This window comes from Pongo abelii, chromosome 2 (genome assembly GCF_028885655.2).
Source record: "Pongo abelii isolate AG06213 chromosome 2, NHGRI_mPonAbe1-v2.0_pri, whole genome shotgun sequence".
Lineage (NCBI taxonomy): Eukaryota > Metazoa > Chordata > Mammalia > Primates > Hominidae > Pongo > Pongo abelii.
Window position 1 is genome coordinate 141,859,705 of NC_085928.1, and position 11,782 is coordinate 141,871,486.

The window sequence follows — 11,782 nt, forward strand, 5'->3', positions numbered from 1 at the left end:
TCCAGGGAATCTCTTGGCTAACTTCACTTTCTTCCTCTGCACTGACTCCTTCCCTTATACTGTGAAAATGCCCAAATATCCTCTCCTCAAAACACCGTCAAGTGCTTATTCCACCTCACTCTCTTCAATGTCAATTTTCTTGAACTAATGATTTACATGTTCTTGTACTATTTTCTCACATCCATCATATGCCTTAACTATTCTGCAAAATTATGTCCACCCTTCTGTCATCTCCTTTTTTTTTTAACTTCTCTTTTGAAAGCCATCAGTGTCTAATTCAGTGGCTTTTCTGTCATTGTGAAGCAGCTATTAGTATCCCCAATTTACAGAGAAGAAAACTGAACCTCAGAGGATAACATGCCACACGTAATAGGATCAGGATTCAAGCCTAACACTTTCCAACATCCTATTTCTACCATATCATACTCACTTTTCATTCCACGGTGTCTTATGGACTACTTTCTTAGACCAATTTCCAAAAATAGGATTGGTGGGTCAAGATAAACGATTATTTAATAAGCAATAGATTTACTGAGTACCTCTTATGTACTCAATATTTTCCTATGTATCAAGCATTAAGCTTGCCAAGTAAACAGCAGCAGACAAGAAGACTGTCCCCATATGGCTTGCAGACCTTATGGAGAAAGGAGGGGTGGACAAGGAAATATATAATTAAATCAGCCCTAACAGCAAAGTATCGTGAATTCTACGATGAAGAGCATACAGGAGAAAACACAGCAGAGGCAATTAGCCTAATGGGTCAGAGAAGGCTTCTTGGAGGAGTGATGTTCAAACTGAAACCTGAAGGAGAAATGGTACTAAGCAGGTGAATGAAGGTGAGGAGAGAGAAGGATGTTACAGACAAAAGAGGAGAATGCATAAAGGCCAAGAGGCTAAAGGCAGCATAGAGCACTTTGGGAACTGGAAAAAGTCTAGTGAATGTGTGGAGAGCTGAGGCTGCAGAGGCAAGCACTAAGTGCTCCATAGGTCATGTTGAGCTCTTGTCCTCATGGAAAGGTTTTAGGCAGAGGACAGATGCTGTAACTGGCTTCTTCTTTTAGGAAGACTCTTTTCAGTCATTACCTGTACTGGATCTCTTTGTAGTAAGATACAATTGATCATGCTCTCTTTTCTCAGTGTCTAGGACAATGCTCTGCCAAACTCCTGAAATATTTTACAGTACAAAGGAGCATATCATTTAAAAATAAATAAATAAATAAATATCACAGGGAGAGAAAGCACACGCGCTCACCTGAGTCTTTTCTTTGTTCTCGGGTTCCTCATTCCACATTCAGTATTAGCCAGTATACCCAGGCCTCTGTCTTCTATGTCTACAATCCTTATTTCCACATCTAACTGTAGAATTCTTGGCCTGTTTTGTCTAGCTGCCCACTGATAGTCTCTATCAGGATAATACCCTGTCTCAGTCCCACAATGGAGACAAAATAAATTATCTTCTCTACTCCAAACCAATTCTTTTTTGTGGTCCCAATCTCAATTTATCTTCTCAGTCACCCAAACAAGAAGCCATGAGATTGCCTTGACCACAGCTCCTCCCTTACCAGTATATGTAGCCTGTTACTAAAGCCTGTTAATTCTACTACATCTCTTGAATTCTCTCCTCTTCGTTCCCAGGGCCACAATTGCAGTTCTAAGCCCTGAGTGTCATATTAAAGATATTTTCAATAGTTCTCTATCAAGCCTAATGTATCTCCACCATCCTATCTTTTCCACAGTTTTTGTTTTTCTTAAACACAGAGTGGTTGGCCAGGCACGGTGGCTCACGCCTATAATCACAGCACTTCAGGAGGCCGAGGGGGTGAATCACCTGAGGTCAGGAGTTCGAGACCAGCCTGACCAACAAGGTGAAACCCCATCTCTATTAAAAATACAAAAATTGGCCGGGCATCGTGGCAGGCGCCTGTAGTCCCAGCCACTCAGGAGGCTGAGACAGGAGAATTGCTTGAACCCGGGAGGTGGAGGTTGCAGTAAACCAAGATCGTGCCACTGCACTCTAGCCTAGGCAATGAAGTGAAACTCCATCTCAAAAAATAAACAAATAAATAAAAATAAAATAAACACAGAGTGGGCTGTATCACTTCCATATGTAATAATTGCTGATGACTTCCATTTGCCCCACATCAAACCAAGCACTCTGAAAACTGGCCCCTGGCCAGGCACAGTGGCTCATTCCTGTAATCCCAGCACCTTGAGAGGCCAAGGTGGGAGAATCGCTTGAGCCCAAGAGTTTAGGATCTGCCTGGGTAACATAGTGGGGCTCTATCTCTACAAAAAATACAAAAAAATTAGCCAAGCATGGTGGCACGCATCTGTAGTCCCAGCTTCCCCTGGGAGGCTGAGGTGGGAGGATCACCTGGGCTTAGGAGGTTGAGGCTGCAGTAAGCAGTGATTGCACCACTGCACTCCAGCCTGAGCAATGGAGTGAGACTCTATCTCAAAAAACAAAAACAAAAACAAAAAAAAACTGGCCCCCCATTTACAAATGTGGTTTCACCTCCCTGAACCCTGTATTCCAGTCACGTGTAACTCCTCATTATGTCCTATACATGCCCCTGTGAAACTCTTTCTGTCTCATGACAAAGTCTTACTCTCCTTACAGGCCAGCTCAATTCTCAGAAGATTTTCCAAACTCTTTGTCTTTCAAATAGAATACACTCTGTTGACTGCAACTTTCTCTTTGTTTCAATAGCATTTCTTTTGCACCTCCATTTTAGTAGTTATCACAGTATCTTGTAATTACCTTTCTGTTTCTCCTGCTAGACATTGAGCTCCTCAAGGGCAGAGATTATGGAACCTCAGCATCCAGTACAGCCTACCTGGTACATGTGTGCTCATCACGTGTCTAGAAAGGAAAGAAGGAAGGATAAAGAGCAGAAAAGCATGTTCCATCGGACTGCTATGACAACACAGCCCATAAAAATAACTGAAAATAAATTTCTAAATGCAGAATCAGCCATGAAAATAGATTTTTAAGGATCATTAGTATCTGCCTTCCTCATTTCTATTGAGTCCTTTCTTTCCCTCTTCAATTTTATTTAGTTCCCTTAAACTTATATTAAATCTATCTGCAGTTCTAATGAGACTGTCTCTCAGGGTATAACTTAAAATCACCTTTTCATGATGCTAAGAAGCATCCCGGCATCATCAGAAAATACTGGACTAAGAGTTGGGAACTTATAAGTTCTAAGTCATTAATTTTTTTCTACAAACATTTATTAGTACTTGTTATGTGCCAGATACTGTTCTCAGTGCTTGAGATACATTCTGATGCTTGAGATACATTCTGAACAAAAAAGACAAAAGTCCCTGCCTTTGCGAAGCTTGTAGTCTACTAGAGGGCGAGAGGGATAGATAACAAATAATAAGCATAATAAGTGTTTTGGAAGATGAGGATCACAATGGCCAATTTGGGGTGAAGTGAAGGAGGATGTACAAGATGCACTTTTAAATGGGAAGGTCTCATGGAGATGAGATTTAGGCAAAGAAAGCAAGGGATGTGTGGGAGAGCATTCAGGCCATGATAACAGGTATAGCAAAGTCACTAAGGCAGGCCTACTTGGCATGTTTGAAGAACAGCATGAGGATTATGAGGCCAGAAGTGAGTGAGTGAAGGGAGGGTGATAGGAGACGAAATGTGAGGGGACTTATAGGAGACAGATGATGTGGATCCTTATAAACTATCATCATTAGAACTGTAGCTTTTATTCTGATTGAGATGAGCATTCATTGCAGACTTTGTTTTAAGGAGAGAAGTGGCATGATTTGACTTTAAGTCATTTGACTGCTGTGTTAAAAATGGATTGTGGTCCAGGCACAGTGGCTTATGCCTGTAATCCCAGCACTTTGGGAGGTGCAGGTGGTGGTGGGTGGGTCACCTGAATTCAGGAGTTCATGGTCAGCCTGGCCAACATGGTGAAACCCCATCTCTACTAAAAATACAAAAAAAAAATTAGCCAGGCATTGTAGCGGGCACCCAGCTACTGGGAGGCTGAGGCAGGAGAATCCCTTGAACCAGGAATGCAGAGGTTGCAGTGAGCCGAGATGGTGCCACTGCACTCCAGCTTGGGCAACAGAGCAAGACTCCAACTCCAAAAAAAAAGAACTGTGGCCTTGTGGCCAGGTGTGGTGGCTCACGTCTGTAATCCCAGCACTTTAGGAGGCTGAGGCAGATGGATCATCTGAGCTTAAGAGTTCAAGACCAGCCCGGGCAACATGACGAAACCGCATCTCTACAAATAATACAAAAATGAGCTAGGCATGGGGGTGCATGCTTATATTCCCAGTTACTAGGGAGGGTGAGGTGAGAGGATCACTCGATCCTGGGCAGTCAAGGCTGCATGAGCCAAGATCATGCCACTACACTCCAGCTTGGGTGACAGAGTGAAACTCTGCCTCAAAAAAAAAAATTACAAAGGAGAAAGGATAGATAGAAACAAGGGAACAAATAAGAGGCCATTATAGTGATCCTGGCAAAAGACGATGGTGGTTCAAAGCAGGGTGGTGGCAGAGAAGAAAAGAAGTCAGTGTTGGGATATATTTTTCAGTAGGACCAATAGAATTTCCTGATAGTGTAAGCTGTGAGAAAAATAAAGGAGTTCAAGAAGATTCCAATAGTTTTATCCTAAGCCAACAGAAGAAGGGAGTTTCCATCAACTGAGAAGAGGGAAGGCTCTGGGAAGAGCAGATTTTGGTGTGGGGAATGAGGATGGGGAGATCAAGAGTTCAGTTTTGGACTCGAGATTGAAATACCTATTAGATATCTAAAGAAACATATCAAGCATACAATTGGATATACGAGTCTTGCACTTAAGATAGATGTCAGAGCTGGAGATTTATATTTGGAAGTAATTACTGAATAGATGGTTTTTAAAATCATGAGACTGATAAGATCCCAACCCCAATACAATTATCTGCTTAACCATAACCAGATTATCTAATTGCTCTGCTTCTTATTTTCCTCATTCTCTTAATGATAATGTCAGGTGAAATCAGGGATTTTCACCTGTGTTCTATGGTGCACTAGGGTTCTGTAGAAAGAGCTGATGGGATATGTCCCATCAATACCTAATTTATTGAGAGTTTTTAGCATGAAGGGTTGTTGAATTTTGTCAAAGGCCTTTTCTGCATCTATTGAGATAATCATGTGGTTTTTGTCTTTGGTTCTGTTTATATGCTGGATTACATTTATTGATTTGCATATATTGAACCAGCCTTGCATCCCAGGGATGAAGCCCACTTGATCATGGTGGATAAGCTTTTTGATGTGCTGCTGGATTCAGTTTGCCAGTATTTTATTGAGGATTTTTGCATCAATGTTCATCAAGGATATTGGTCTAAAATTCTCTTTTTTGGTTGTGTCTCTGCCTGGCTTTGGTATCAGGATGATGCTGGCCTCATAAAATGAGTTAGGGAGGATTCCCTCTTTTTCTATTGACTAGAATAGTTTCAGAAGGAATGGTGCCAGTTCCTCCTTGTACCTCTGCTAGAATTTGGCTGTGAATCCATCTGGTCCTGGACTCTTTTTGGTTGGTAAGCTATTGATTATTGCCACAATTTCAGCTCCTGTTATTGGTCTATTCAGAGATTCAACTTCTTCCTGGTTTAGTCTTGGGAGAGTGTATGTGTCGAGGAATTTATCCATTTCTTCTAGATTTTCTAGTTTATTTGCATAGAGGTGTTTGTAGTATTCTCTGATGGTAGTTTGTATTTCTATGGGATCGGTGGTGATATCCCCTTTATCATTTTTTATTGCGCCTATTTGATTCTTCTCTCTTTTGTTCTTTATTAGTCTTGCTAGCAGTCTATTAATTTTGTTGATCCTTTCAAAAAACCAGCTCCTGGATTCATTAATTTTTTGAAGGGTTTTTTTGGTCTCTATTTCCTTCACTTCTGCTCTGATTTTAGTTATTTCTTGCCTTCTGCTAGCTTTTGAATGTGTTTGCTCTTGCTTTTCTAGTTCTTTTAATTCACAGTTGCTTCAAAGAGAATAAAATACTTAGGAATCCAACTTACAAGGGACGTGAAGGACCTCTTCAAGGAGAACTATAAACCACTGCTCAATGAAATAAAAGAGGATACAAACAAATGGAAGAACATTCCATGCTCATGGGTAGGAAGAATCAATATCGTGAAAATGGCCATACTGCCCAAGGTAATTTATAGATTCAATGCCATCCCCATCAAGCTACAAATGACTTTCTTCACAGAATTGGAAAAAACTACTTTAAAGTTCATATGGAACCAAAAAAGAGCCCGCATCGCCAAGTCAATCCTAAGCCAAAAGAACAAAGCTGGAGGCATCACGCTACCTGACTTCAAACTATACTACAAGGCTACAGTAACCAAAACAGCATGGTACTGGTACCAAAACAGAGATATAGATCAATGGAACAGAACAGAGCCCTCAGAAATAACGCCGCATATCTACAACTATATGATCTTTGACAAACCTGACAAAAACAAGCAATGGGGAAAGGATTCCATATTTAATAAATGGTGCTGGGAAAACTGACTAGCCATATGTAGAAAGCTGAAACTGGATCCCTTCCTTAACACCTTATACAAAAATTAATTCAAGATGGATTAAAGACTTAAACGTTAGACCTAAAACTATAAAAATCCTAGAAGAACACCTAGGCATTACCATTCAGGACATAGGCATGGGCAAGGACTTCATGTCTAAAACACCAAAAGCAATGGCAACAAAAGCCAAAATTGACAAATGGGATCTAATTAAACTAAAGAGCTTCTGCACAGCAAAAGAAACTACCATCAGAGTGAACAGGCAACCTACAAAATGGGAGAAAATTTTCACAACCTACTCATCTGACAAAGGACTAATATCCAGAATCTACAATGAACTCCAATAAATTTACAAGAAAAAAACAAACAACCCCATCAAAAAGTGGGCGAAGGATATGAACAGATACTTCTCAAAAGAAGACATTTATGCAGCCAAAAGACACAGGAAAAAATGCTCATCATCACTGGCCATCAGAGAAATGTAAATCAAAACCACAATGAGATACTATCTCACACCATTTAGAATGGTGATCATTAAAAAGTCAGGAAACAACAGGTGCTGGAGAGGATGTGGAGAAATAGGAACACTTTTACACTGTTGGTGGGACTGTAAACTAGTTCAACCGTTGTGGAAGTCAGTGTGGCGATTCCTCAGGGATCTAGAACTAGAAATACCATTTGACCCAGCCATCCCATTACTGGGTATATACCCAAAGGACTATACATCATGCTGCTATAAAGACACATGCACATGTATGTTTATTGTGGCACTATTCACAATAGCAAAGACTTGGAACCAACCCAAATGTCCAACAATGATAGACTGGATTAAGAAAATGTGGCACATATACACTATGGAATACTATGCAGCCATAAAAAATGATGAGTTCATGTCCTTTGTAGGGACATGGATGGAATTGGAAATCATCATTCTCAGTAAACTATCACAAGGACAAAAAACCAAACACCGCATGTTCTCACTCATAGGTGGGAATTGAACAATGAGAACACATGGACACAGGAAGGGGAACATCACACTCTGGGGACTGTTGTGGGGTGGGGGAAGGGGGGAGGGATAGCATTAGGAGATATACCTAATGCTAAATGGCGAGTTAATGGGTGCAGCACACCAGCATGGCACAGGTATACATATGTAACTAACCTGCACATTGTGCACATGTACCCTAAAACCTGAAGTATAATAATAATAATAAAAAAATTAAAAAAAAAGAAAGAGCTGTTGGGATCGGAGGGCTGTTTGCTCTCCCATTGCCTAAGCCAACAAGAAACCCTATATTTTTACAATGAAAAGACATACATTTAGAGATGGTACAAACTGGTATTTATGATGTGTATACTATAGTGGACTAGGGTGCGTGTGTAGGAGAGTAACTTTCCAGATGAAATAATGAATTAGCATCTCATTACAAAATGGCCCCAAATATCAGCTTTTACTGGTCAGCTATCAAAGGAATATGTGTAAATAAAGGTACATATTAGAAATAGTACACAGTTATGCTGGAAATGTTTGCCACAGAAAAAATGTGCACAAGATCTCCTCTCTAACAAATATTTACCTAAAAATCAAATTTAAAAATCAAAGGATTTCATTTCTTTTAGATCCAATTGATTGCAGTTGAGCATTCAGAATTTCCTTTGACCCTGAGACCATGGACAATTGGTAATTTAACTATAAAAAATGCATAAAGTTAGTGCTATAAGAGGACTTAGAAATACTCCAGCTAATTACCCTCCCTTTTCAGTGGGGAGCTGAATCTGAAGGGTCAAAGGTTATGCTGGAACTGGAACCTAGGTCATCTCCTGACTCCTAGTCCTGTGCTCTTTTTACCACACACACAATGCTGATTTCAAGGCCTCTTTAGCAACTCCTCTGAAATTTGCAATTAAGGCAGAAAGCAACACTCACATGTGATCTTCATATTTTCCTAATGCATTAATTTTACATTAATACTTTTCCTATTTTCCCACAGTTCTAAAGGTCATCTTTGCTGTTGCCTTTTGCCTGATATCTGCTGTCCTAATGGTACTGCTGTTTATCCACATTCGCCGTGGACTCTGCTGGCAGAGAGAATCCTATGGGAACATCTGAACAGACAGCTGGATAAGCCAGGCCAACCTCCTGTGACACAGCATCTCTCAGTGGTGCTACAACTAAAGGACAGGCTTTTGCCATGTGGGCATTGCCGTCCTCACACCCTGCCTTTTGAATCTGCCCAGAGCAGGGTCTGAACTCACAGTGACCCACAGACTGCTGCTGGATGAACACTCAGGCTACCTAGGTCTTCTCATAATGGAGTGGTAGTGCAGGCTGCTTGTTCAGCTAGAAAGAGGCTGTTATGCATAGGATGGTTGTATTATCTGCCACAGTTGTCCAGAGAGAAATAAGAAGCCAAACTCCAATCAGCCTTTTACCTGCAAAGAGTGAAGGGTGAGAAGGTGGACAAAGACATAGATTAGAAAAATGCTGGATATTGGGGGAAGTTAGACTAGAAGTATTATTATACAGGGTGATTCTTACGAAAGAAGACCCAATCAGAAATTATAAATAAACTTTTTATTTAGCTATAAAGTAGGTTTAATACACATACACACACACATGCACACGCAAGCACACACACACACAACTGAAAAGAAATTTCTGCCCAGTGTTTGATAGTGGAAAGATTTCTGTTTGTGTGTCTGTATATTAACACACATACATACACATATCCATATTTAAAATGCCTACAGAAGAGGTATCTAATTCTCAGAAACTGTAATATCACCCACTTTATGTATGACTCAGGTCATCTGCTCAAAATTTCTATAGTGGGGATTAACTGGAAAATACACATAGCCACTATCAGATACCTCTACTATCAGATCTGGATATTTTTTAAGTTTCCATTTTTATTGCGTTTAAAATTGTAAGATCTTACTTTCATAAGGGCTAGTCATAGCTCAACTGAGGGTTGACAGCCCACTGTCTCAGCCCTGCACTGGCTTTGGGCTCATGACTTAGAACAAGTTTTGTTACATCTTTTTTTTTTTTCCAGACACATGGTCTCACTCTGTCACCCAGGCTTGAGTATAGTGGCATGATCATAGCTCACTGCAACCTCTAACTCCTGGACTCAAGCAATCCTCACACCTCAGTCTCCCAAGTAGCTAGGACCACAGGTGCACACCATCACACCCAGCTAGTTTTTTTGTTTTTTGTAGAGACAGGCTCTCACTATGTTGCTCAGGATGGTCTTGAACTCCTAGCTTCAAGCAATCCTCCTACCTTGGCCTTCCGAAACACTGAGATTACAGGCATGAGCCATCACACCTGGCCTAGTTCTTTTATATCTTTTACCTTGGTCTCCTAACCTAAAAATGAAGAATCTGAATTAGATGAACATAGAAGTCACAGCTAGCTCTCTTATACTGTGAATCATTTTTCATTTTATGCTCTAGATGAGTCATTGACCAAGCAAGCAATGTCAAGGACGGTAGTATTGTTGCAAGCTGAAAATTTATGCTAAACAATTTTAATCTGCCCTGAACCCCCAGCCATCCAGTTGGTGGGACATTCAATCTCACTCCTCAGTAGGGTTCTCTACCTCCTCAGGTCCCAGAGAATAGCTGGTGGGAGGAGTCAGAGAATAGTCCTCTAGACCTCTGTCCATGCTGGTCTCTGTTAAGTTCACCATCCCTGCCCACATGGTCTTCCGACGGTAAGCAGGGGATATCTGTGCCATTGCTCCCAGGACTATATTCTTGGAGTCTACCAGCCTGAGACTGTGCAATCCTGGGGTGATACTTTTGCCCAGCACAGAATCGCCCCCACTGCCTCCCAGAACCCGACTCCATCTGTTAGTCTCAGGAATCTTCCTCTCCCTTTGGGTCCCACAGCTTCTACCTGTTAAGTTTCATGCACTTACTTTCTACATAACTCTCACTGAGCCAAGGTTATTGCAAACAAAAGGCTAAGAAGGAGTTGTCTTCTCTTGCTTGGCAATGTCTGCTTCCTGATGCAATACAAAAACCACCTAGATAAAAACAAAAACAAAAAACACAAGATGTGGCTACCTTTTTAGCTTGGGAAAGGGAAAAATATCTACAGCAGCAAGAATAAAGGACAAATTACTGCCTTGATAAAGTAGCCAGCCATATCAGTACATAAGCACAATATCTTATGCTAATTCAACAAACATGGATGAGAAAACTATTATCTGCTAATCATTGACCTAGATGCTAAATTGTCCATCCCAATTGTGATTATTAATTGCTTGACTCCAACACTGACCTTATACAGGGTTGCTAGAATGTAAAAGTAAGAGCTTTCACAACACTTTTTCCATATCATCTTTTTTTTTTTTTTTTTTTTTTGAGAGAAAGAGTTGTACTCTGTCGCCCAGGCTGGAGTGCAGTGGCGTGATCTCGGCTCACTGCAACCTCTGCCTCCTGGGTTCAAGCAATTCTCCTGCCTCAGCCTCCTGAATAGCTGGGATCACAGGCCTGCGTCACCACGCCTGGCAAATTTTTGTATTTTTAGTAGAGATGAAGCTTCACCATGTTGGCCAGGCTGGTCTCGAACTCCTGGCCTCAGGTGATCTGCCCACCTCAGCCTCCCAAAGTGTTGGGATTACAGGCATAAGCCACCACACCTGGCCCATATTATCTTTTAATCCTGCTGTCAGAGACGTGTGAACCAGAGCGACTCCATTTTGAGTGAGGGCTAGCAAAATGAGGCTGGGACTTGCTGGGCTGCATTTCTAGAAAGTTAGGTATTCCTAGCCTCTAGGTGTTTATGGTTAAGGGAACAAATTAATAATGTTTACTAAACAGACCCAGACTTGGGAGTGTCCAGATATCCCTATATCTGGAAAACAAAGGCATTTCTAATTTTGCTTTAAAGATAATAATATTAATTCTTGCAAAATATAGTAATTAAGAAATCAATCCTTTATCACAAACCCTTGTAGCAGAGCACATCTCCCTATATATACAAGCGTTGTACCTGCTTTATCGCTATAGAGCATTTAGCACTATAGAGGGTAGATGCATTCCTCCTCTTACTTTTGGGAATGTCCTACTCTGTCTATGGAGTAGCTGTACTTTCACTACTTTACTTTCTTTATAAACTTGCTTTTACTTTGCACTGCAGACTTGCCCTGAATTCTTTCTTGTGCAAGATACAAGAACCCTCTCCTGGGTCTGGATTGGGACCCCTTTCCTGTACATATTTCTGGCG

At 41.0% G+C, this 11,782-nt stretch overlaps 1 protein-coding gene across 1 annotated transcript in view; it reads left to right on the forward strand.

Moving 5' to 3' along the window:
- ACP3 (acid phosphatase 3) overlaps nucleotides 1–10,886 on the forward strand; it is a 55,727-nt gene extending 44,841 nt beyond the window's left edge. The window contains exon 11 of the mRNA XM_009239320.3: nucleotides 8,535–10,886. Coding sequence (XP_009237595.2) covers nucleotides 8,535–8,653 — 119 coding nt within the window. The 3' untranslated portion in view covers nucleotides 8,654–10,886. The remainder of the gene's footprint in view (nucleotides 1–8,534) is intronic.
- The last annotated feature ends 896 nt before the right edge of the window (nucleotides 10,887–11,782 follow it).